We start from the raw sequence: 27,247 nt of genomic DNA on the forward strand, positions 1-27,247 counted from the left end.
CACGGCCACGCCCGCACACATTAGACACACACAGGGCATCCGAAGGTCCGGTTGCCATGGCGAGCAGGAGCGCGTGAGCCCAGCCTCCCCTCCGCCGGCGGCAGAGCCCGGTCAACTCCAGCGCTGATTGGCCACTGCTTCCTTATTATGCAAATTATTTGCGTAGACTCCAAGGCCAGCTTCCTGACGTCATCAAGCACGGGGTCTGGAGCTCAGGGCTCAGCTCTGGGAGAGCTCGGGAGGAAGCGCGGGAGGGAGCCCAGAGAGCGCGGCGCGGGGACTTCAAGCCAGACCCCAGTGTCCCGCCGGCTCCTTCCGGGCCTGCCACGCCCACGGCCCCGCCCCTTTCTAGTCCGCCCCACCCTCTGTACTCCCCTCCACCAGGGACCCCGCCCTCTGTGCAGCCCCCAGCCCTCCCCGCCCGGCCCCGCCCCCTTCCTCCTTGCCCTCGCCACCGGTCCAGGGAGGGGACAGCAGGACCTTCCGGACCGGTGGGACTGGGGGGAGGGTGGACGGGGCGGGGATATGGCCGCTGCGGCGCCTGGAGGGTCTGCTCCGCCCGTCGGCCCTGGCCCGCGTCTGGGTTTCAGCACCGCGGACAGCGGCGTCAGCATGAGCGGGCTAAACCCAGGTCCTGCTGTGCCCATGAAGGACCACGACGCCATCAAGCTCTTCGTGGGGCAGATCCCGCGGGGCTTGGACGAGCAGGACCTCAAGCCGCTGTTCGAGGAGTTCGGCCGCATCTACGAACTGACGGTGCTGAAGGACCGGCTCACCGGCCTCCACAAAGGTGCGCGGGGTCAACCTAGCCCAGCCCAACCCTACCCAGCCCTGCCCAACTCTGCCCAGCCTTGCCCAGCCCCAGCCGGATTAGAGTTCAGCTCAGCCCAAACTCCAGCCTCAACTGCAACCCCAATCCTAGCCCTACCAGTCCAACACCAGTCCAATACCAGCCTCACTTCAACCCAGTGTCCTCCAAGATCACAGAGCCCCCAACCCATAATTTCCTCTAACATGCTCCCTCTGGCCATCACTCTGTTCCCCTAGCATGTTCTGCACTCTAACCTCCACTTCCTACCCTTCACCTCTTACATGCCAATGTCCCCACCTTTCAGTTGGACCTCCCCCCATCCCTCCCATTAGACATCCCAAATCCTGAAATTTGGAAACTTATTCCACCTTCTAGGTCTCTCACAACCTCAATCTTCCAAACGCTGGACCTAGTAATCCCTGAACATCCCCATCTGGTGCCACCTCACTCAGGCCTAACCACCCACATACATATCTTGGACTTGCACCCCTCATTTTGGTCTCCAAGCCCAGCCAATCTCCAAGGCCTTCTTTTGGCTCTTAGACTGCCAACCCCAAATGTCACAGGTCCAAACTCTCCCTTCTTCAGAACCCAGGCCTAGTTAACTCACAAGGTCCAATTCCCCTCCCAGGAAGCTCTCAGCTCCAAATTCCACCCTCAGATTTAACAGTAAATCTCTCCTATCCCCTGCCAGAATCCCAACATTGTCTACCTCTTTTGATCTGAGTTCAGAACCCTGACCTCAGCTCAAAACTCCCACCACCTCGTGCCCCCTCATCCCAGGTTTCCTCTCAGCTGAACCCACATTTTGTTCATCCTCTAATTTCCCCAATCTTATGCCTCATCTTTGCTTCTCCCCAATCCTCCTATGGCTTCTCACTTTCACTCCCTCACAGGCAACCCCTCAACCAGAGCCTGTGGACCTAAGCCTTAGGGTAGGTCAGGTTGAAGAGGCAGAAAGGGATCTTCTCCCTGCCCTTGCTAGAGAGACAGAGGCACCATAGTCCTGTCCAGCCACACCCCTTTCTTCTTGTAGAGAGAGGGAGGAGGCTTGTTTACATGCAGAAAAGTCTGTCCAGGCTAGCTGGAGTAAGAGAGCCAGAGTTATCTGTCATACATAGGTGGGGGGAGGAAATGATTTGAGGAAAAACACCTTTATTTCTCCTTGCCTTCACCATACTGCAGTTTCAGGATTTGGCTGGGAGTATGGCAGGCTTACCCCCTCCATGATCTTCCTAGGAGAGAAGTGGTGGGCCCCGGGTAACAGCTAAATGTCCTTTCCTAAGGGCTGAGAGCTGTAATTAGGCTGCCACGTCTTTTCAACTGGGAGGTACTGGAGGAGTTTCTAGGCAGACTAATATAAGGGCTTTAGGAAAATAAATGCCCATAGAAGATCTAGGACCAAATAGGCCACAGTGCATGTTCTACCCTTTGGGCTGGAGTTATAGTAAATGGAGCATAAAAGGATAAGACTATACCACCCAGATTCCTGCTAATGTAGTCTAGCCACCTGGCTGTTCATCCATCCACCAAAATTTATTTTCTCATTTTCTAGACATTTATTTCAGTATGGAAATACAAGCTAATCTCTTGAGGCCATCTTTACAATAAGGGAAGTGCATAGAATATCTTTAATCCCCACTCTTCTCGCTCTTTTCACCATCAGTCTCTGAACTGTTTCCTCATGCCCTCCCTCCCTCATTTCCTTTATCCTTATCCCTCCATTTAGCTCTAATTCTTCCTGCCTTTTTTCATTCCTCTGTCTTTACATGCTTCTCTGTCTTTCCATCCCTCCATTCTTCCACTCCCATCCCAAGTCATCCACACAGACTCCTTTAGGCATCAACTGAACCCCTGAACCCTTCAGAGAGGGCCCCAGCCCCTGCCCAGTTCTGGTGTTAGCTGATATAGCATGATGGTAGAAGATGGGAGCAGAGATGTAAGCAAAATCAGATGTTTGGTGATTTAGCTCCAAACCAACCCACCACTCTCCAAGGCAGTGTCATTTTACAAGATGATCAGGGAGGGTCTCAAAGTCAACATCTTCCCCACCCTCTCCCCAACAACAGTGATGTCCAAAAGCCAGAGTGATTCAATTTTCCTTTAGGTGGCTAGGTACAGAGAGAGGCAGCCACAGTGCTTCAAAAACAACCTCAATGTAGGAGTTAAGAGACCTCAACCCTATCCTGCCACTGACACACTCTCTGGGCTTCAGGTTTTCCTACTGATACAATAAGTGTTTCTCCCAAGGGTTTTCTAATGTCCCTTTCACTCAAGAGATGGCAGCTATCCACACACCTTAAAGGGTCAACCACATAGAAGTAATAGGAGAATATGTTCCCATTTGCCTTTCTAGTCTACTGAGGTCTAACTGGAAAACTGTACCAAGCTCCTTCCCACATTCACTTTCTCTTCCTTCAGTCTTCCTCCTTCCTACACTCAAAGGTTCTTTTTAGAAACAGATCTTATATTGCAGCTCTCCTTAAAACCTTTCAGAAGCTCTCTGCTGCTCTTAGGAAAAAGTTCAAAATACACACTGAGGTGCACAAGGCTACAGAGGACCTGATCCCTGCATATCTAACTGGCTACTCTGCTCCCATTACCAATCTCCAACCATATTAACCTGCCATCCCCACTCACAAAAGATTTTTGAAATCTTTTAAAAAATTTACTTTTTATTTTTATAATATTTTATTTATTTTTAGAGAGAGGGAACAGGAGGGAGAAAGAGAAGGAGAGAAACATCAGTGTGTGGTTGCCTCTTGCACATCCCCTACTGGGGACCTGGCCCACAACCCAAGCATGTTCCCTGACTGGGAATCAAACTGGCGACCCTTTGGTTCGCAGGCCTGTGCTCAATCCACTGAGCTACACCAGCCAGGGCCCAACACACTGAATTCTTGACTGAGTCTTCATATGTGCTATTCCCTCTGCCTGAAATAAGCATCACCCTCCTTGTCACCTGGTTAAACTCTATTTATTATTGAGAACTCAGTGTGCTCCTTGAGACAGTGCTTCATTCCTGGGACCTAATTGCATACCCCTCATGATCCTTTACATAATCCCCATGAGGGCAGAGAAAGTGTTTATCTTGTTGCCACTTTACCCCCAAGCCCATCATAATACCCCACCAAAATAAGTAAGTAATATCAATAAATATTTTCTGAACAAGGGAGAGCTCAATGCCTGTTGGAAAGAAAGAGATCCCTGTCTCAGTGCTTCATAGCAGGCTACAGATTCTGTGGCTGAACAAAGAGGTATAGGACTGACCCTTTGGTTCAGTCCAGATCCCTCTGCCCTATATATACTGGCTCTTTTGAAGAAGTCAGATTTGGGCCCTGGCTGGTGTGGCTGAGTGGACTGAGTGCCAGCCTGTGAACCAAAGGATTGCTGGTTCCATTCCCAGTCAGGGCACAGGCCTGGGTCGTGGGCCAGGTCCCCTGTAGGGGGCACACAAGAGGCATCCACACATTGATGTTTCTCTCCCTCTCTTTCTCCCTCTTATCCCGTCTCTCTAAAAATAAATAAATAAAACCTTTAAAAAAAATAAAGAAGTCAGATTTGGGGGACAATAACCCTTCAAGAGGCCCTATCTTGAAGCCTTGGGAGAGCTGACCGATCAAGCTCCTTGGATAGGATTGGAAGTCACTGGAAGTCCCCACCTGCAGAAAGCCTTTAAACCAGCCTCATCTTCCAAGCCTTATATTAACCCATTTCTCAGCTTCAAACTTAGAGGAAGGAAGTGTTAAGAAATTATGGGGGCCCCTGGGCTTGGATCCCAACTCTCCTTCTCCTCTTATGCCTCCTCCCATTGCAAGTGAGTTGGGAAGAAATCAAGGCTGATTCTGGGAGACTCTGTAAATATAAGTTCAAAAAGGAAGGGGAAGGCTGGGGTTAATGCCGAAGACAACGCAATTTAGGAAGGTTTAATCCCAACAGGATTTATGGCTGGTGTGGTGAGGAGAGATGTGGGATTGTATGAGCATGTGACTAGGTGTGAGTACGTGTGTTCCCTAGGCAGGAGGCCAAGAGCAAAAGAAAAGGAGTCAGAGCCTGAAACATGGGCACCCCTCCCTTCAGAGAAGGCAGCAGTGGCCTTGAGTTGATCAACTTAACGAGGTCTTTCCAGGAAGGGTATTCGGGAGTTTCAGGAAACTCCCTGAGCCAGCCTCTTCCTCCCCAGGCTGTGCCTTCCTCACCTACTGCGCCCGGGACTCTGCTCTCAAGGCCCAGAGTGCACTGCACGAGCAGAAGACCCTGCCAGGGGTAAGTCCACCAGTGTTGGGGGGTGGGGATCACCTCAGGCTGGGGACATGCCCTACACGCATGGTAAAGCAGCATGTAGGAGCTGGACTGGAACCAGAAACTAGCAGCAGAATCATCTTTGTGGAAGAAGGCTTACTTATGCCATGAACAGCAACAGGTTCTTTATTATAAGCAGTCATCTGGCTCAAAGAAATGGGCTCCAGACCCTTGGGCCAAGTGTTCCTCCCTATCTTTCAGGAGAGGCATCAGTGCTGTTGGCTACACAATTTGTCCACCTTAGCTAAAATCATGACTTCAGGTGTCATTTTTCACTAGTGTGAGCATGTATGCAGATATATAAGTTAGGGGCTCTGCTGGCCTTTGTATCCCATTTCCTCCATTACTAGGGTCCTTGGTGGCACGTCCCTCTGGTTCTCTTCCTGTAATGTTTTTTGGGATGCCTTGACTTACCAAGATTGCCTTCCCTCTACATCTCAAACACTTGGCTAAAGTTATGAGAGAGCTGATTCTACAAGCAGCTAGACCACTATGGATTAATGGCACCTAACATGGCCTTGACGAAAGGCTAATCACTGAACAAAAGGCAAAGTGGGATCTACTGACCATGTGGCAGGGAGAAAGTGGTGACTGTTAGGAACCTAGCTGAAGTTCGCCAAGAACCAACCATACTACCTATCCTCATTTTCTCTTGTCCAAGGAGTGATGTGTCTAGAACAGAAGCACTACTGAAATTCCCTGGGCAGGCCAAACTTAGGAGCATATTCAGTTGTGGGCATCAGATTTAAGAGGGTCATTAGCCTACGATAAAGAAACCATGATGGGACATAAAATATACATAGGATGATAGCTTGAAGAAGTTGGAGACATTTAGCTGGAGAAGATAAGGTTTACTGGGGAGTTTAATGGGGAGGCATCATAACATCAAAATTAAGAGTACTAGTTTTTGAGTCTCACAGACCTGGGTTTGAATCCCAGCTCTGCCATTTACTAATTCTGTAACTCTGGATACATTACTTAGCTTTTTGAACTTCAATTTTCTCATCTGTGAGGAGTGAATTATACCGACACTTAACTCACTATGCTATCATGAGGCTTAACTGAGGCTTAGCAAGTGCCTGTCACAAAGTAAGATCTCGATAAATATTACTGTTTGGGGTGGGGGTGACCACGCTCAGATTCTAAAGAAGAATTTGGTTTTCCGTGGTGGCCCCAGGGCAGGATCCGGATCGGGATCAGTGGGTAAAAAGGACAGACACACTAATTTCAGCTCAATATAAGGTAGCCATCCCTTTGAATCACAGATGTCCCGCAATGGGATGAGCTTTGCCTGGAGCTGATCAAGCTGTTAAAAGGAGTGTCAGATCCTAGAACCAATCCTAGTAATGGAAGCAGTTTGAACCTCACTCTTGAAGATTCAGTGTCAAGTGATGCCAACTTATCACCCTCCCAATCCTCTGCTTGCAGGTGCTGGAGTCAGACAGCTCTGGGTATGGATCAGGCCCCCCCACACACACACACTCATTAACTCTGTGACTCAGAGCAAGTCTTTATCTCTCCAAGCCTAAGCTTCCTCATCTGCAAAACTGAACATATAGACCTGTTATAATAATTAAGTGTGCTCCACACAGTGCTTGGTAAACAATAAGCATAGTGTGAATCAGTAGTTAGCTGGTGGTGGTAGTAGTAATGATACTAACAGCAGCCTTAATAGAGGGAGGAGTAGAAGTCATTATTCATCCAACCATGGGAGTAAATGACTTCTGCTGGTCAAATTAGAATTGTCACTGAGACAAACTGTAACATTTCTTGTAGGAAGCGGCATGGTAAAAGTGCAGAGGCAAAAGGAGCAGGATGGGCATACAATGAAGTGAGAAGTGTGGGGAGGGCCCGTGTGAGCGTGGGCCAAGCTGGAGAGAAGATTCACAGAGGGCAGTGGTCAAAGAGGAAACTTTGGATGCCAGGCTGGGGAGTTTGGACTTTATCCTGAAAGCAAACAAAAGGCCCTGAAAAAAAATTAAGATGAACTTTGGGAGAATAAAACCCCTCCTCAACCAGCCACGGGGCTCCACAGATAAAGGGTACCTAGAGAATTCTATGAGGCTGAGGGTACCTGATCTTTAAGCCCTAGACCCCTGGGATAATTTGTGAGGTATAGAAGAGAAATAACAAGAAGAAACCTTTATTGATTCCAAAACTTTACATGTTCAAAATCATTTAATCCCCTATGAAGAAGGTTTTGTTATTGCCATTCCCACTTACAGATGAGGAAACTGAGTCATAGAAAACAAGTGACTTGCCCAAGTTCATGTAGCTACTAAAGGGAAGATCTGGGCATTGAGGCCAGGTAGTCTGGCTCTAGAACTCATTCACTGTTACCTGAGCCAACCTGGTGGCAGTCAGGGCTCTCAAGTTCTGGAGGGGTTGGTGACCGGATACTTCTGCCCCCTCCCACCCTTTCATCTGCAGTCTTCCAACATAGCCTGGCTCTCTCTGGTACTTTATTCACCCTTCCCAGTTTAACAAAGTGAAAATTAATATTTAATTCTCCTAAATGAAAATCAATGACTGTTGGCCAGCCCCAGCAATGTCCGTGCCATCAATCTTTCCTCTGGGCCTGCCAGGGGCAGCAGCAGCTTTAGTCACCTAGCCTCATGCCCACCAGCATGGAGGGAGGTGGGTGTCCAGCTCTTGGCAAGCACTGAGTCTTGGGCACAGCTACCATCTTCTGGGGATGCAGGAATAAGATCAACCTGGGCTCCTGCAGACAGGCAGGACTATCGCTGTGAGTCCGGGAAATGTGGGTCAACTCCAAAGAGAAAGCCTCAACCCCTAGGGGAACTTTCATGGTAACTGCTGGGCTGGGACCTCCCCTTGGTTCCCTTCCACGTGCCCCCTGCTAATTTTTGTCACCTATCAAAGCTTGCCTCCCTACTCAAGACTTTCTTCAGATTTCAGTGGTCTGTCCCATCTTCTGCAGCTTCTTCCCCATGAAGCTGGAGCCACTTCTTTCAGCCTCACTTTAGGCTCCAGAATGTACCCTGAAGAAGGTGAAGTCCAACCTCAGCCCCGTCTTCAGAAGGTGCCCTCTTACTTGTCTCTCTCCTGTCTTAAAACCTGCTTTCCCTTGGGCATCCACCCCTTCGAACACTGTGAAGGAGACAGACATAACTGAGTACACTTGCTTTTGTAGGTTGTACCCTACACGAAACGGCTTGAGTGGAAAGGGCAAATAGGGGCTAAAATCCAGCCATATTCTACTGACCAAGCCACGAGCACTAGCTCAGGAATGCATCAAGCCAGAGCATGGGGCACATTTTTTCTAACTCACACAAAAGTACTCATGTCCTAGCAGCCACCCAGTGAGTGAGATAGAGCCTTTGCCCTCAAGGAACTTCCAGCCCAGAAATAACTCATTGCATCTCAGTGGGGTTTTCATCTGAGTGTATAAAAGCAGCATCGGGAGTGAAGAGGGAAGAGAAGCTTCATGAAGGAGATGCTATCAGAGCTCAGTCATGATCATATGTCATCATGTTTGAGGGTCTAGAAACCTGAAAGACAAAGGGCACTTCTGGAATTCTGGGAACAGAGTGAGAACTGGCAGGGAAGGTGTCTGGCAAAGATGGCTAAGGCTCCATGTGAATGGATAGTATTTTGTATGCTGGACAACAGGGAAGGCAGAACTCCAGTCTTGGTATTGGGATCTTGGGCTCTACTGGGAGGCTTGCAGTGGGAACCATTGGCAGATATGATCACTCAGTGTGAAGGTTGGGTTGGAGAGGAAGCAACACTGAAGGCAGGATGTCCCCTAAAACACTGTTCCTTGAGTGCAGATGAATGGTGACACTGACCTAGAGCTGGAAATAGGGCAGGAATGGGGGGAAGAGGATGGCCCTGAGGATATCTATATAGACTCTAGAACCACTGGGACTTGGCAGTAGATGGAATCAGAGAGGGTGGGGGAGAACAAAGTGCTGAAAAAAAGTTTGCTTTTTATCTGCTTCGCTCTTCTCTGCACCCATGACTCCTCTCTTAGACTCATCAGTGGTCCCTTCTTTGGAAAGGTTCTGATAAACACTCTTCCCATGGTGGGGAAAGGGGCTGAGGGTATGAGTGCTGAGTGGAGGGAAGGGTTGGCATTAGGATGTAAGAGTTCAAAGGGGGCACTGCTGAGCTTAAATGCAAGGATTTTAGCCAGGTCAAAGAGAGAAGGGGTAGGGTCTTGCCTTCCCTCTGCTGATGGAGGCAGAAGGACCAGGGCCCTGTGTGTATCTGTGCCTCCAACCTTCTCCACTTTACTGCCTGAAGTAGGTCGTTCCCTTCTCTCTCTCTTGATTTCCCCTCCAGGGCTGGGCTCTGCAGGAGACATGAGCCTGGACTCCACCTAGGAAACTTTCAAGGGAATAGGTGCTCAACTAAGGCAAGAGCTCATCTCAGATCCCGTGACAAGTTCTTGGCCAAGGAGACAATGCCTTCTTTTCTCCAAAGGAGAATGATGATTACCTCACCCCACTCCCACGTCTGTCCCCTGGCTGTGGCAGGAACAACACAGGGTAGGGTTGCCCAAGCAGCTCGTGTAAGCAGCTCTTTTTCTTCTACACAGAATATACCTAAATCCCAAGTGTCCTCCCTAACCACTTTCCAGTGGAAACTGAAGGCCCAGAGCTCAATTCTGTCCTCATCCTCTTGGGCTTCTCCCCTGTGGACTTACCCTGCACCTCCAGACTCCCAAATTGCCAACTTCCCCAACAGCTAAGCCATAAACCTGTGAGTCAGCCAACATTCCCTCCTCCCCCTCAGTCCCCACAACCGCTAGAACTTTAGACCAGTTCATTCTTCCTAAACAGGTCTTGAACCTGTCTATTTCCTTCTGCCCTGCTCCAGGTCACCTGTACCCCTTACCTGTATCACTGCCTCTAATCTTCCCCTTTCCAGTCTTTTGTCTGCATGGTGACAGTTGATGGGCTCTTTCATGACAATTCTCCTACTTGAAATTCTTCCCTGGATCCTTATTGCCTTTGAAATACAACAAAGTCAAAATCTTTGTCATGGTTTTCACACCCACCCTTGCCTTTGTTTCACGTCCTTCCATTAAAAAAAAAAAAAAAAGACCCCATATTATATCTGGTGCACGTACCAAGATCTGATTCTCCTTTTTACTAAAGTGGATACAGAGGCTCAGAAACCTTAGAGTTGCCAGTGATGGAGGCAGGATTTAAATCCACATCTATCTGACTCAGAAGTAATTTGTTCTACCCTGGCTACCCCTATGCCAGGTGCCTGCCACAACCCTTGCTCCTTATTCAGACAAGGCATCTGGGGTGCTCAGCTCCCAGCCCTACCTCTTTTTTCCATGATCTCCACAAGGTTCAATGACTCCAGTCCTGCAAATGATCCCCCACAGCAAGTCTGCCTCCTCCATGAAGCTTTCCCTGAGTCAATCTCGCCCCCTGAAGTCAGCTTTTCCCAGAGCACATTACCTTGCACTCCTCCTAAGGCTTTGGTCCCTCTGTGCCTCGTTACTTGTGTTCATGACTTAAGAACAGAGTCAGTCAAGCAGCACAAACAAAAATCATGGGCTTCAGTGTCAGATAGAACTGGGGGCAAATTCCAATTCAACCACTTAGCCACTATGTGACCTTGAACAAGTGATTATATTCCCTCAGCCTCAGCTTTCTTTTTTTTTTTTATAATACAGAGACAAGCATATTACCTGGCGGAGTAGTTGGGAAGAATTTCAAGACAATGCACATAAAGTGCCCCCAGGAAGGGCCTGGCGCATACTAGGCTCTCAGCAAATGGTGGCATTATCTTCCCCTCTGTGACTTAGAGGACAGGGTTCTCATCCTCATCCATGTCTCCCCTGAAGGGCCCAGCTGAGGGATCTTCACAGAGTTCAGGAAATGCTGGTAGCAAGCCCAAGTGTTGGAAAGGCTAGGTGCCCAGCCTCTGACTCCTGGACTCTGCCAGGTGCATGTGGGACATGTACATACTAACGAATGTCCACTCTCCAACAGAGTGGTGGGGTTGGGGAGGAAGAGAGGGGTCTCCACAGAAACCCAGCCAGCGAGGCAGCTGTGGTGGAAACCATTGCTGTCACATGTGCCCTTCACCTTGGCTCCAGAGAGAAATTCTCAGGATCTATTTAAGAACTAATAAAATAATGATGGTCTTCCTCACCCTCATTGCCCCCAACCCCAAGCTACTCCTCTTTCCTTTTCTCCCACCACTCTCCTCCCTGTCTTTCCTCCATGACCTCATTACCCACTGCTCCCATCCCATCTCCACCAGGATTCCCCCCTCCTTGCCCCTTCCTAGGTCTGTCTCTTACTGTTTCTCATCATTTCTGTCTTCCCATGTCTCTTCAACTTGCCCTTTGCCTCCGCTCTCCATGGCCCTATCTCTCAGTCTCTTCTCCAGAATCACAGGTAGCCAGACCAGGGATGGGTCCTGTCCTCCTGGTCCCTGGTCCGGGCCAATCCAGACCAGTCCAGCTCATCCTGATCTGCTTGGATTGATCTCTCATCCCCTCTAGACTGCAGCCTGAGTCCTGCGGGTGTCTTGGCCCCCACCCACAGCCTGGTACACTGCGGGTACTCCACCACCAGCCAGCGGGGGTGTCAGAGCAGATAAGGACCTGAGCCTTGGGTGGGAAGGAAATTGCACTAGGTCAGGTTTGGCCTGTTTTCCTTCCCTTTCCTTTTTTTTTTTTTTTTTTTTTAATAAGCCCTCCCCACTCCTCAGCCCCGAATTTGATCCAAAGGAAATTGCTCAACTGTGACTGCCAGGGTGTTGCCATGGTTACTGGGTAGCACTTGTGCCTATGGTAACAGGAAGCTGCCTGTTGTCTCGGCAACGACCACGTTGGTAGAGGATGGAGTGGCCCCTGATTGATGCAGAAACAGTGCATTTCCCGAGGGAGGAGGTCAGATTATCACCTTCTCAGGCCAGATGGGTATCAGTACCCCTTTTCCATGACCAGGAAGGCGGCTGTTCTTTCCTCCTGGCACTCAGCTCTCTGCCCCCAACAATAACCCCTAACATCCTACGCACCCAGCTCTTGGCAGTTTACGAAGACCTTTTGCGTCCCCATTATCTCATGTGATCCCCACAATACTCATGAGAGGAAGGTGAGATGGGGATTCAATCATGAATTCTCTCAGATGGTTGGGGGATGGAGATGTGTGGGGTATGCAGGGTGGGGCAAAAGTAGGTTTACAGTTATAATACTATAATTAATAAATAAGAATACAAGAATAAACTCTGTGCTTTACGTACTCTCAACTGTAAACCTACTTTTGCTCCACCCTGTATATTTACATCACCTAGGAGCTTTTACAAATTATGCAACTCCCCCAGTTTGAGTGTCTTAAGGTTCCCAGATGGTTCTTATCCACCACTGCTTAGGGAATCCCTGAATTAGAAGGTAAATTAGTTGGTGGCAGAGGGGATGGAGGAAGGAATCAAGCTCTTTTTCAGGTTTATAGCTTAGGTGACTAGAAGAATCAGGTTTGGGCAAAAAGATGAACTCTGGTGTGGGTGTGTCGAAGGGAAAGTGCCAGTGGGACTTTCTAGTGGGGACGTCCAGCAAGCAGCTGTGCACATGGGTCTTAAGCTCAAAAGGGAGGGTGGGCTGGATGTGCAGGGCCCTTGTCATCGCTGTGGGGACAGTAGCTGAGGCTGTGGGTATACATGAGATTATCCAGGAAGAATGAGAGTGGCAGAGTGAGCAGGGCCGAGGGTGATGGCCTGGAGAACTCCAACATCCCCAGGAGAAGGGGACCCAGGGAGGGGACTGTGGGGTGGAAACTATGGTGACACAGAGCTTGGGGAAGGTTTTCCCCATTCAACAAGTTGAATTAGAGAGGGTGGCTTAACGGAGGTCCTACCACCATTAAATGGCAGAGTTGGGGATAGACAGCCCTGAGTCTGATTCCCGAATTGTTTAATCTAAATAACATATAAAATTATATCCTATTTGAGCACAAACTGCATATCTGCAATATAAATTCTACTCTCCCACTCAAACCCCTTAAGGAAGTCCAGGAGCCAGAGGGACAGGCCTCATGTGGTCCCTGCCCAGAGCCCAAGGCAAGAGAATCTCTGTAGCCTCCACAGTGTCTTGCACTTGCCACTGAGCTTTCTATGACCCAACCTCTAGGCTTCAGCACCTTCTAAATTCCTATGTTTAAGGAAGGAATCTTTGTGAAAATCTATAAACCCAGCGTGAGAGCGGTGGAGTGCAGAATTCAAAGGGGTCAGGGCTTAGATCCTGAGGGGTCCAAGAATGGAGAAGTCAGAGGCCTGAGGGCCAGGCAGTCATGCTGACTGGGTGTATTGGTCCAATGTCTTTCAGATGAATCGTCCAATCCAAGTGAAGCCGGCTGCCAGTGAGGGCCGAGGAGGTAACTTCCCTGCCTGACAAACCTCAGGGTATCACCCATGTAGGGGATGGGGGGTGCACTCCTGGAGTCAGTCCTATTCACGGTTTATTACTAGAACCTCCTTGGGTCAGGGGTCTAGAAGTGGGGTCCAGAGTTACTCAGTACCAGACACAGCTCAGCCATACCAGCTCAGACTAAGAAGGGATGAGGTCCCAGGTCCCTAGACCCAAAAGAGGCAGGAAAAGCCTAAGCAGATGCTAGAGATAGAGGAAGGGAGCTCTTGTTACCTTGCCCATGGAGAGAGTTCATTCCTGTTTTCCCATGTTCTTCACTGTTTGAAGAAAGAGGCTGGAGTTATTCTCCTTTTCCAGATTCTTCTGATTGCAGAGAACCTTGTCCACTCTAGGTTGGGGCCACTCATTCCTTCATTGCAATTACCTGGCTATTCATGGTCAAAGATGAGGCTGGTATAACAGATTTTGTAGCCTTATTAAGGAATTTGACTTGATGCTAAAGATCATGGAATGACTTTGAAAGTTTTTTAGCTGCACTGTTTTGTGGTGCAGAAAGACCAATGCTTCTTAAGGACAGGAGGGGTTGAGAGCCTGTGCTTCTTGACAACCAGCTTCATTCTGGCCATGCTAGAAAAGCAATGCTAGCTAGCGTCTGGTGTCCGTTCTTGGTGTCTTTCTCGCCCGTGGGCCTTACAGCTGCCTGTAGCCCTCCATAATGTCTGCTGACTCTCTTCCTTAGATAGACTTTGCCTGCCTAACCTAAGATCAGCCATGGCTTTGTTAGATGAAAGAAGCTGCCCAAGGTCAGGGAGAGAATGGAACCCAATTAACAAACATTTATTGACCCCTGCTAATTCTGCACACCCTCTCAGACTTCATGTTCAGTACAAGCAGCCCTGGTAGCTCCATGGTTCCATTGTGAGTTAGTTCTTCCAAGAAATCCTTCTTTCATCCTTTAAGATTATCTGACCTCTGATCTTCATTCACAGTTTCCTGTCAAGATGTTATCGCCCCTTCTTTGCCTTGAAGAGATATTTCCAAGCTTCCTCCCTTCTCTCCACACATACATCCTCCTTTTTCATCTCATTCTTTCCAGAAAGCTGTTTGGGAAGTTCCGGGCTGCATACCAAACCCCTAGTTCACTTGTCCCAAGAATTTCTGCTTGAAACTCTGTTAGGCATCAAGGCCATTTTTGGCCATCTTCTATGCAAACACTAGACAGTCCCAATAGCCGAGAGACCAGCTGAGAGTACCTGAGTGAGCTAAGAAGCAGACGGATTGGGGTTCAGTTTATTCAACCATCCAACCAACATCTTCTGAGTAACGTACCCCACATTAGAAGCACAGATGTGAGCAAGGCAGACCTGGCACTTGGCCTCACGGAGCTCTGGAGTGACGAGAGGACATAGACAGCTAAACGAGGGGTTACAATTCAATGTGGTCAGTGCTTGTCAAGTCCTGGGGACACAAACAAAGGGTGACTAGCTTAGTCTGGGAGATCAGGGTGGACTCCCAGAAGGAGAAATATTTAAGCTAAAATTTCAAGGATGTACAAGAAGTGGTCAATAGAAAAAGGAGAGGGGGGAACAAGTATTTCAGGCAAAGAGAAGAGCACGTACAGAGCTCAAAAGGACAGGATGCAACTTAGAATCCGGTCCAGGGACTACACCCGCAGTGCTGGGGGCTCTCCTGCGGTTTTGGAGTGTAACACAGCTTACCCCAAGGGAGGGCAGGTTCCCAAAGGAAGCCTCCATGCCAATAACGCTTCTGCTTGTCTGGCACATGTGTCCCGGTCACTGGCCCCAACTAGTGGCATCAGCCTGAGTTTTATCATTTTTTTCTCCCTCTTTGATCAGGTTTTTCAGGTGTCACATCATTGACAAAGTCTGTGCATGTGGCACCCCATCTCAATACCCCTTTATATTCAAAGCAGCTCAAGAGAGCAAGAAAGGTACATCTGACTGAAAAGAGGTTTGCCTGGCAGTAGGATTCATAATTTCAGTGGTTACATGTTACACAGGTATTTCTTGACAAGTGATGGATCTCAAGGAGCATATACTTCAAATGCATCCGTGGATAATTCTTCTTGCAGGTTCAGATAACGAGATCTCTCAATTCCTTTCTGCTCCCGCTTTGAGTCTCCAAATGTTCCCTGCTACATATGTGAGAGAGGGGAGGCAAATGTACTAAGTCTCGGGTCTTTACAATTTATAAGTATTTTACTACCAACTGATCTGTGTTAGATAATATTGTTACTAATCAAAATGTGTTCCTTTTCTCCAATGTTGTCATATATCTCTTGTAAAGTGAGTTCAGTTCTCTGCTGAATTTTGACACAAATGAATGCTTTAGAAACCCAGCTTTTAAAATGGTATTGGATTTTGCTTTTGAAATGTAACATTTGACACCAGTGTGGGACATCTTTTCCCATTCAAGTCTGATCTCTGTGATCGCAAACATTCTATAAACCTTCAGAGTTAATGGTCACGGCTGTCCTGATATATTGGAGCCTGTGCACCTACGTATTTTTTAGTATTCCTGAAATTAAGTCCCTTAGTTTACAGTTGAATAAGTCATTTCTATATCTGATAAGAATACTGGTATTAAAAAAGACATAATCCAAAGAGTATCAAGGCAAATATAATCTTCCAAAATTCTGCTCTTTTCTCCTAGAAGGGATTATTAGGGTTATCTTCCTGTAAAACAGGGGTCACCAACTCAAATGTTATAGGAGTCAAGTAAGTAACCCTAAATGGGCAAGACTCTCATGATTTAATAGAAGTTTATATTTTGATTACATTAAATGTTAGCAACTAACTCAATTTTTTAAGTGGACCAGCCCTATGAGAGTCTAGCCAAACCTGTCAGGTTTGCTTCTTGGACTCAAAGGCTTCCCTTTCTCTTCCATTTGCCATACAGGAGTATTCTATTGCACACACATATAAGCTTTTAAACAAAAATGGTTACTTTAACATTCTGTCTGTTGAGTTTTGATGCCAATTCAACAGAGTAGTGTTTCTCTTATTTTTAACGAACAGATGTGAGGTTTGTGATTGAAATAACCTGTACTTTAAGCACATTCTAATTGTATTACTTTTAGAAGTCATCGGTAGCATGCGCATTCCATGCTTACAATGCAGTAATGGTAGCAACACAACAGGATAAAAGGTGCTGGGTCCTCTTCTTCCATAGTTACGCCTACAGCCTTGGAGGCACTTGGAGTGCCAGATGGTCAGCCAGACCCTCATAGACTCTACTGAAGAACACTTTTAATGTATCCCACCCGGTTCCCAATAAATTCTGCAGCTAAATTCACGCTGTTCATATACCCCAAACTCCATGCTTACATATTACATCCGGGGGCATGGAGCAGTATATTCTTTAAAGTAATGCATCTAACTTTCCTAAATAAAATTATCTCCTAATGTGCTAACAGCATCCATTTCTATAGTAAACATGAAGAATGCCAAAAACTTTTCCCTTGGCATTTGGATTTATTTGAATGTAAACATTAAAATGTTGACCTGCATAAAAATTCAAGGTTTATATATTTCAAAATGTTAACCTCAAATGGTACAAGGTCAGAGTTAGAGATCTCCAAATCTCTCAAACAACAGTAACTGAATAGGTCTCTTTTATTTGCTCTTCAGCATAGAGACTGGTTGACTTTTCCTAACTGACAGTATTTCTACTATGGAAGCACTAAAAAAAATAAGTTAAATTGCAAGTACCAATCTGATAAGAAAAGCATTTTTTAGTCCTAAAGCAAAATCTTCAAAATCCTCAAACTCCTGTATATTCTTTGCTCTGTTTCAAGTTTCATAGTATTAATCAATGAAGCCACAAACCACAGTGATGACCACTCCGTTCCCCAACTTTGCTGTGTTTTTTCACTTTGCAAATATTTCCGTCTCCGAGATTCTTAAGGTACAGAAATAGGTTAAGTAATCAATCCGTGCCCTCTTTTCACTTTATTTTTTAACTAAAATTTTAAACATTCTCTGAGGTGAGGCATCTCTTTTTTAATCTTGAAATTTGATTTAACTCAAAATCTCATTATCTGCTTTCATATCAACTCTCCTATCACTGTCCTGTAATTGTTTAAATAATTCCTGCCTGTCCTCACAAGGGCTTGTTTAAATATCAGCTTGGATTTTGAGTAATAAATATATATTATCATCTAACTAAGTGAGCTATCTTTTCCAAATTTTTTCTTCAAAGATTTTATTTTTTTTTCAGTCTTTAACAACTAAACTTTGAGTTCAAGTTAAATTTTGAGCTAGAATTTTTAGAATATCCTAATAGTGATATTGTCCTCTTATGGAAATCAAATATACACCTTAGCAGCAACTGTTCTGTCTTACACCTTTATACTTATTTAATTCTTTTTTTTTTAAAGTATTCTTTCGACTAAGACCTGACTGGATGAGTTTCATAGTACTGCTTAAGACTTTACTCAAGTTAACATTTCTTTTCCTGAAATGCACTCTACCTCCAAAGGTAAAAAGAAGTGCTTTCCTGCCCCTGTCGGTGGCTCAGCTGACTGGAGCATCAACCCGTACACCAAAAGGTTGCCAATCATATACCTTGTCAAAGCACATGCCCACGTTGTGGGTTCGATCCCTGGTGAGGGTGCATTCACGTGAGGATCGATGTTTTTCTTTCATGTCTCTCTCTCAAATAAATAAAAACACATCCTCGAGTGAGGATTTAACAAACATTAAAATTTTAAAAAAGTGCTTTCCTTTAGCTTGATTCAGAGCAGATCACTCAACGCTGATCGCTTTAACACTTTTAGGCCATAGGTATGGCTGAATCTCTTATAAGCCCTTCAGATACAGGTATACAGCCTGCAAAAGTAAATGCATCTTGGGAGGCTGAGGTTCTTCTCTTCAAAGGGAACCTAGAAGCCGTGCTGGGTTTCCTTCCTTACTCACCTCCTGCCTCTCCTGGATTAAGATGAGGATGGTTCTTTGTTGGTCTAAGTCCCTGTTTTCAGCCACACTTAAAGCTCTGCTTTACTTTACTTCTTTAAAAATTGTGGTAAAATAGAGACAACAAACCTTACTACCCTTACCATTTTTAAGTGTACAGTTCAGTAGCATGAACTATATTAACACTGTGTGCACCCAATCTCCAAAACTTTTGCATCTTACAAAACAAACTTTGTACCCATCAAACAATAACCTTCTATTCATCCTCCCTCAGTCCCCTGATACCCCGCATTCCACTTTCTGTTTTTATTAGCTTGACTACTCTGGATACCTTATAGAAGTGGAATCGTGCAGTATTTATCTTTGTGACCAGCTTATTTCACTTATAATGTCCTCCAGGTTTACCTGTGTTGTTGCATGTGTCAGAATTCCCTTCCTTTAAAAGGCTGAATAATATTCCACTGTGTATATATGCCACATTTTGTTTACGCATTCATTGGTTTGGGTTGTATCAACCCAATGCATTTGGGTTGCTTCCTATTTTGGATAATGCTACTGTGAACAGAAATGCACAAATATCTCTTTGAGACCCTGTTTTCAATTCTCATGGATATATACTCAGAACTTGTATCACTACATCACGTGATAAATCTTTTTTTGTGTTTGTTTGTTTGTTTGAGGAACCAATATACTGGTTTCTATAGTGGCTATATCACTTTACATTCCCACGAACAGTGCAGAAGTGTTCCAATTTCTTCACATCCTTCCCAACAACACTAGTTATTTTTGTTTGTTTGTTTGTTTTTTATAGCAGTCATCCCAGTGGGTGTGAGATGCTAGCTCATTGCGGTTTTGATTTGCATTTCCTTAATGTGTAGTGTTGTTGAGCATCTTTTCATATGTTTCTTAGCCATTCGTATACCTTCTTTGCAAAAAATGTCTATTTAAGTCCCTTGTTCAGTTTAAAATCAAATTATTTGGTTTATTGTTGTCACTGAGTTGTAGGAGCTTTCTATATATTCCAGATATAAACCCCTTATCAAATATATGATTTGCAAATATTTTCTTCTATTTTGCAGACTGCCTTTTCACTCTGATTTTGTCCTTTGATGCACAATTTTTTAAATGTTGATGTTGTCCAGTTGATCTATTTTTACTTTTGTTGCCTATGCTTTTGGTGTCATACCCAAGAAATCGTTGCCAAATGCAAGGTCATGAAGCTTTTCCCTATGCTTACTTCCAAGGGTTTTACAGTTTTAGCACTTATGGTTAGGTCTTTGATCCACCAACGTGGAGATGAGTGTCTCTGAGGGACCTAGAAGCCAGCACCTCAGGAATCCCTCTGGGCCAACTTGAGGCAGGACCTTTTTTCTTGAATAGCATCTGAAGGAGATGGAGTGGACTGACTCTGGGGTCTCAACACCATCGTTTGCTGCATTAGAGTCCTTGACCAGCTGCACAAGGCAGCTTCATGGAGATGGGCCTCTTGGGCCCAAACAACTTGGTTTGGGTTCAGAAAGCATTTGGTAGAATAGCAAGGAGTATACATCAGTTGCCAACAGGAAAATGCAGTTATACCATTTAATTGTGTGTCTTTCCACCTGCATCTCAATTCCACACTGACACTATCTTTCAATTCCTCCCACTGCAGGAAGGTTGAGCCTCGCTGTTTGATATTCCCATCTTTCTAGGGACCCACCACCACCCATGGAATATTTTTATTCAAACATTTCTGACCTATTTCTTAGAGACTCCTCTTTTTTACCACACTGGTACAGTTGGACCTGGAGAAAATTGAATTATCTGGACTAAATCACATCATCATCTCTCTCTGGGGGCATTAATCAGCCCTCAGAATCTTGAGGATTGTAGATTTGGGGGCTATTTTCAGAGGCCTGGCCTGTATTTTCTCTTTCACCAGTTCTCTTAAGACATGTGTCCCACCATTTCAGAATCACCTAACGTACCGTGACCTAGATCACCCTCCCATCAAGCACCACGAAGGTCCCTAAACAATGGCAAAGAGGGTGCCAGGATTCAGGGTGCTGCCTGGGGAACAGGCAGCACAAAGCCTCGCCTGCACTCTAGCCTCATTTTCATTCTAAATTCTATGCAGCCAGTAGCTCAGAACCATACTGCCCACATGTTATAATGAAAGTGAAAACTTGACCCTGACTGGTGCGGCTCAGTGGGTGGGGCATTGTCTCACAAGCTAAAAGGTCACCAGTTTGATTCCTGATTGGGGCACATGCCTGGGTTGTGGGCTGGGTCCCTGGTTGGGGGCATGTGAGAGGCCAACTGACGTTTCTCTCCCTTCCCATCTCTCTAAAAATAAATAAATAAAATCTTTTTTAAAAAAAGAAAATGAAAATTTGTAACTTGGGAGACTCACTGGAAAAGAAGGATCATAGAATTTCATGATCTGTGATATCACCTTGAACGAACAACCATGCACAGAAAAGATCAACAAGAAGAAGAGCAGATGAAGGACCAGACTACTGTCTACACAGCCCTTTTTCCCATCCTGGGGGCTCACCTTAACCTTGACATGTCTTTTCCTACCTATGGCTACCGGAATGCTGTTCCATGTGGCATGTCATCTTACCTAGGTACCATCACATCATCTTATAGACGCTTGCCAGTGACACAGGTGCAGTGTAAATTAGGGCATCATTAAGCCCCTTTAATCTTGGGACTCTGGAGGCCCTAGGATTTTCTCCAGTCCCTCTGGGCCTTTGGCAGCCACACGCACATACTTAAGTGTCCTAGCTCAGAACAGTGGCACAGTCTTCTGCAGTTTCATTCCCTGACCAAATGAGACCTGTCCTCCCATGTCAAGGCAAAGCCAGCAGCATTATACTGATCAAGAGATTCAAAAAGCCTTTCCTGTTTTCTCAGGTTCCTGAATAGCATGATCAGAGGTCCCTCTTCATCCACCCTCTGGAACTCTATTCTCTATCTTTTAGGTCAGTGGTTTTCAAAGAACTTTCCTTGGAGAGCCTCTAGGGGGTACCAGGGGAAGATGAAATGAGAACAACTCCAGCGTGTATGCACCCACACATATTTTTCTGCCTTCAGTCAGAGTAGTTTCTGCTTTTCTCATATTTTGAACTTCATCCTAATATTTTGGTTAGAAAAATAGGTTCCACAGCTTTTTTTTAAAAAAAGCTAGGGCACCAGTGATGCACTGTTCCATGGCTAACACAACCAGAAGCACACCTACCAGACTGTACTCTCACCACAGAAGGTCAGCGCTGCCTCTAGAATTCTGGCCGCAGGTACACTATGCACCTCTTTTCCTTCAGGATCACTGGGCAGATTCTGCTGAAACACACTATTCCTGTCCCACATAAACCGCAGCCCCTGTCTTTGACACAGACGCAGCATTGACAGACAGGCATCTCAGGGTACCCAGGGAAGCCTAGGCTGGACCCCACACCATAGCCCAGTTGGACATTCCCTCCACTGCTAACTTTGGGCAGCGTGTTCTTCTTTTTGAGCCTCACCAGCCTTCCTCCCTTGCACACAGGATCCAAGGACACCCATCAGCCTAGCCAAGCTTGTCAAGGAGTACAGGAGTTTGGGATGGGTTTTCTTGAGCTCCAGGACCTTGAAGGTGGAGGCTGAAGCCAGATTCCCACCTACTTCTTCTCTCTCACTTATATCACCTGGAGAAAGCCCCATACTGAACTCAGAGACTTACCTTGGTGCAGAAAGGAGCACGGCTCTGATAGAAGACCCTGTGGACTAAACCCCTCTACTCCAGGCTCCTAAATAGCAGTCCTGAGGCCTGGCTTGCTGGATGTGAAGCTAAGCCCTGGTCTCCAGCCCCAGCACTCCAGCTTTCTCCAGGGGACACAGGCCCAGCTTGCAGTTCCTTTCCTGGCATCTCTGCCACTCCCAGAGGAAGGGTGGACACAGGGAGGAATCAGAGTTGTTCTCAGTCAGCCATCCAGGTCTACAGGGAGAACGTGTTCTCCCTAGAGAGGGCTCAGGGTAGGAGAACAGGGGAAGTCAGAAAGGAGGCAGCAGGCTTGGTGAGGAGAGGAGGTGGTGGAGGTGGGAGGTAAGGAATGGGGTCAGCAGTTCAGCAGGTGGAGTGGGGAAGATGCTAATGCTGGAGACACAAGAACCTAAGCTTCCCCCTCTCTTTAGGTCTTTGGGGACACCCAAGTTGAGTTTGATGCTGGGCTTGGGGAGTCCTCATTTCAGAGTCTGGGGATGAGGCTGTATGATGAGACTGTTGCTTCTGGTGCTGCTTTTGGACCCAGAACTCTCCTTGATTTTGAGCAGGAAGGGACATTGGTTCTATCCACGGCCATCAGGCTAACCCACACAGGTGTACTTCTCCTCCCCAGACCCAAAGGCCGCCTCTGAGGACCTCCCCACTTAACAGGGCTAAAATGGTCCAAAATAGCCTGCCTTTCTCAAACTTTAAGGACAGAAAGGTCAAACATACAAAAGCTGCATACAGGGCTCTACCTCACCAAAGATACCAACTAAATCAATTTTCCCAGGGGCAGCAGCGAGACTTCCTGGGGTTTTCCAGGATGACCCCTTTGTAGGTCATCCCACCCCACAAAGAAACCCCTCCCTGTAGCCCAGAACCTTCTCACCCCCTACATCTCTTCCAAGCTAGGCTGTGGTGAGCTACCTTCCCAAGTTCCTCTGGCTACTCTGGGGAGTCCAAGAGGACTTAGGGTCCCTAAGTCACTCCTGGGTTTGTCCCCAGAGGACCGAAAGCTGTTTGTGGGGATGCTGGGGAAGCAGCAGGGTGAGGAAGACGTCAGACGCCTGTTCCAGCCGTTCGGCCACATCGAGGAGTGCACGGTCTTGCGGAGCCCGGATGGTACCAGTAAAGGTGACTTAAGCAGATCTTGGGATTTCCTGGTGATCCCGCCTCACTCTAGGCCACAGGATCTCTTTGCCCCTTTGACCCAATCCCTCTATCTTGCTCCAGGCTGTGCCTTTGTAAAATTTGGGAGTCAGGGGGAAGCTCAGGCGGCCATCCAGAGTCTGCACGGCAGCCGGACCATGGCGGTGAGGGCAGGTTCGGGCCCAGGGTGAGGCCGGTGGGGTGGGGACGGGCTCCTCCTCTCCACCTGCGATCAGTGCCCCAGGAAAGGGCCTGATGCGCGAGGCACTTGGCCCAAGGCCAGGGCTGGGGTCTGGACCGGCCACCCGGCCTCCCCTGCCCTACCCAGGGCGCCTCATCCAGCCTCGTAGTCAAGCTGGCGGACACGGACCGGGAGCGCGCGCTGCGTCGGATGCAGCAGATGGCAGGCCAGCTGGGCGCCTTCCACCCAGCGCCGTTGCCGCTTGGGGCCTGCGGTGCATACACCACGGCGGTAGGTGAAGGGCCTCCGGGGACTGGCGGGTGGGCGACGCCGGAGGTGGGAAGCAGGGTCAGCTGCCCGCTGCTGGGCCATCCACATCCTTCCTTCTTCCCTCCCAAAGATCCTGCAGCACCAGGCGGCCCTGCTGGCGGCGGCGCAGGGCCCGGGTCTAGGCCAGGTGGCCGCAGTGGCCGCACAGATGCAGCACGTGGCAGCCTTCAGCCTGGTTGCAACGCCCCTGCTGCCAGCAGCAGGTACTGAGAACAGGGGGCGGGGCCCCTGCGGGGAGGGGCATATGGGAGGTGGTGGCCTGACTCTGCGACCTCCTCCGCTACCTGCAGCCAGCTCCCCTCCAGGCGGAGGCGCGAGCACACTCCCGGGTCTCCCGGCGCCCATCGGAGTCAATGGATTCGGCCCCCTGACCCCCCAGACCAACGGGCAGCCGGTCTCTGACACTCTCTACAATAACGGGCTCTCCCCTTACCCAGGTGGGCCCCCCAGCTCCACCAAAATCTCCCCGAAATGCAGTAGGGAGTGGGGAGGAGGGCGGGGTGGACTCCCTAGCAAGGGATTTCTCTCCTTCATGCTGCTTTTGGCTCGACCGTGCGCGCCAGCCTGCCTTCACTGTGGCCTTGCACGTCTCTCTCCCCAGCCCAGAGCCCGGGCGTGGCTGACCCCCTGCAGCAGGCCTACGCTGGGATGCACCACTACGCAGGTTTCACTGGGCTCTACGCAGCCTGGGTGGAGGGGGCGGTTCGAAGGGTCCCAGAAAGGAGTAGGGAAATGTGGGGCGTGCTCTCTTTTGAGGAGGCTACCCTCTCAAACCCAACCCCTGAACGACCTGTCTAAGGGTGAGCGTTACTGTGGACTGGGCTGAATTGGTCAAAGGTGGCCAGGCAAATGGTGCCCTGCTTGGGTGATGGCTCCTGGAGTTCACTGCCCACTCCCACCTCTGTCTCCAGCAGCCTATCCATCGGCCTACGCCCCAATGAGCACAGCTTTCCCCCAGCAGCCTTCAGCCCTGCCCCAGCAGCAAAGAGAAGGTGAGGGATTGGGCTGGATATCAGAGCCTGGTGGGACTGGACTCAGAGTCCCTCCCCTGGACCAGCCTACTACTGTTCCTGCAGGACCGGAAGGCTGTAACCTCTTCATCTATCACCTGCCTCAGGAGTTTGGGGATGCAGAACTCATACAGACATTTCTGCCCTTTGGAGCTGTCGTCTCTGCCAAAGTTTTTGTGGATCGAGCCACCAACCAGAGCAAGTGTTTCGGTAAGCTGAGACCCATCCCTGGGCCTCTCCCACTCGCAACTGTGAGATTTCTCACCGAGCCTAAGGTTGCTCCCGCATAAGTCAATGATTCCCAAAGGCTGAGCACACAGCACAAGGCAGGGTCACAGACCAGTGAGGAGGCTAAGCTCAGCCCAGGAGCAAGTCTAGTTCAGGTTTATCTGGGAAGGTCAGGTGTCCGAAAGATGTTTGATAAGGTCAGGTTCTAGAGTCTAGCCAGGACAGGAGGTGTCTGGGTCTGGGACCCCAGAGACCCCTTCCAACTCCAGCTGCAGTTCAGAGCACCAGAATGGGAGCTGTGGAGGGAGAAAGTCAACCCATGCTAGGAAAAGACAGGGAAACACCCCAACCAAGAGAATTGCTTCCTGTCCTTCCAAGAATCACATTTTTATGAAGTTCAGGCCATTTGCCCATGTGAGTATGAGTATGTGTACATGTGTGTGCACACAGTGGGGTATATGTTTGATGCAACTGGCCCGAGGGCAGAGAGAAGATGGGGCTGGTCAGAGACAAAGTAGGCCCTGCCAGGCAGCATTCCCAGCTAACCCCTGTGCCCAAACCCCCAGGGTTTGTTAGCTTTGACAATCCAACCAGTGCCCAGACAGCTATTCAAGCCATGAATGGCTTTCAAATCGGCATGAAGAGGCTCAAGGTCCAGCTAAAGAGGCCCAAGGATGCCAACAGGCCTTACTGATCTGCTCTCACTGACCAGCCACAGAAAGGTGAGTCCTGGTGGACCCGTGGCCAGACGGGGCCTGAGTGATGGAGACCCTCTCAGCTTATCTGATGTTCTCTTTGGGATGTTGGGGCACCCATCTCTGAAAAAGTCTGGGAGAGAAGAGCCAGTAGTTAGGAGGAATCCTTAGTTGGAGACTTTGTGTTTTTCCTTCAATTCAAAGACTGACATAAATTTGACAATGTTCCTGTTCCCATAGTCTGAGAGAGACAATTAACAGCAAGATCAACCAGTTACTTCTACTCCAGAAATAGTCACAGGGGGGCATTGGAGTAGAGAATTCATGTTGGGACAGGGCAGGGGGATGGAGAATGAAACTAGGAAAGTAGGTTTGGGCCAGCTCGTAAAGGGCCTTGAAGGCCAATTTGGACTTTATGCTGGTAGAGAAGATGGTAGAGAACCATGAGGAGTTTAGGCAAAGAAGGAACTTAATGTAAGGGATGGGGAAGTGGCAGTTAACATGGAGATGAGGAGAGAAGCCAGTACGCTGAACAAGCAGGACCTGCGGGTCCTGGTGGGTGATGGAGAGGGAGGTGACAGGCTCTGTTAGGTTTTTGGCAGGGCCAGCTGCCTGAGACTTTTAGAGACTGACTATCTCAGAAGGTGCCATGGCCCTGCCTCACTTGAGCTACCCCAGGGAGCCCTTTGGGGTGGGTGCTAGGCTGGGGTCATCTGCCCAGGACCCAGGGTGTGGCTTCAGTGGAGCAGGCTGCTGCCTTGGCTCTGCTGCAGCTCTGCTCCTCCGGAAGAGAGGCCCAGGCGCTTACCTGAGATGTAGCTGATGGGGCAAGCTGCTCTTATCTCGCCCTCCAGACTGATTTTTCCTCCCCCTCCCACCCCACCCCTTATCAATGAATACCAACAACAGATTCCCAAGCGTGAGAAGAAAGCAGAGGAAAAGCACAGAAGCACTTAAGCAGCCCTTCTTGAAGGAGCAGCCGCAGACGGAAGTGGATTGGACCCAAGGCCAGCGCCTGGGGCTCGGGCCACTTTTAAGGATTGTCTTCATCAAGTGGGTTGTTCTATGCCTGTGGCACAGAGCTCAGGCTGGCAGGGCAGCTGGGGCTGGCTGAGGACGGACCGACGAGGGGAACCAGCAGAGGGCCTTGGGGGTGCCAAGGGCTTCTCTGTAAGGGAGGCCCAGATTTACTTCTTTTGAAATCGTATCATTCCTTAGAGTTTAGGGACCAAAGGACTATTGCTTTTTTAAGAATATATATAGATCTATATATATATAGATCTATATATGTGTGTATATATATTCACAAAGAAGAAACTAAACAAACAAAACCACACAAGAGAAACACAAAAGACAGTATAGAGTCTTATGAAAGCTGCCTTTAAATATCCCTAGGAGACAGGGTGAAGGAGACCTTTAAAAGCCCCAGCCTAGTCAGAGGGAGGCTGTGGAAAGATTGTTCTGTGTCTCATATTCTCTTAAACCATCTCCCCACCCTGTGTTTTTAAAATAAGTAAGGAC

At 48.1% G+C, this 27,247-nt stretch overlaps 1 protein-coding gene across 4 annotated transcripts; it reads left to right on the forward strand.

Moving 5' to 3' along the window:
- Positions 1 to 240: 240 nt before the first annotated feature.
- CELF6 (CUGBP Elav-like family member 6) lies at positions 241 to 26,988 on the forward strand. Of its 4 annotated transcripts, XM_045192872.3 has the most exons (13): positions 241 to 790; positions 4,995 to 5,077; positions 13,431 to 13,479; positions 23,139 to 23,267; positions 23,367 to 23,446; positions 23,611 to 23,754; positions 23,864 to 23,996; positions 24,084 to 24,230; positions 24,395 to 24,457; positions 24,705 to 24,785; positions 24,870 to 25,013; positions 25,598 to 25,753; positions 26,636 to 26,877. In XM_045192872.3, exons 1-12 carry the CDS (start codon positions 526 to 528, stop codon positions 25,723 to 25,725), a joined length of 1,446 nt encoding a protein of 481 aa, XP_045048807.1. In that variant the 5' UTR covers positions 241 to 525; the 3' UTR covers positions 25,726 to 25,753; positions 26,636 to 26,877. The 4 variants fall into 4 exon arrangements, with proteins under 4 accessions (XP_045048807.1, XP_045048808.1, XP_045048809.1 ...); XM_045192873.3 differs by lacking the exon at positions 24,395 to 24,457 and having other exon boundaries at positions 26,636 to 26,988; XM_045192874.3 differs by lacking the exon at positions 24,705 to 24,785.
- Positions 26,989 to 27,247: the final 259 nt, after the last annotated feature.

The sequence above is a fragment of the Desmodus rotundus genome, chromosome 7 (assembly GCF_022682495.2).
Source record: "Desmodus rotundus isolate HL8 chromosome 7, HLdesRot8A.1, whole genome shotgun sequence".
Classification (NCBI taxonomy): domain Eukaryota; kingdom Metazoa; phylum Chordata; class Mammalia; order Chiroptera; family Phyllostomidae; genus Desmodus; species Desmodus rotundus.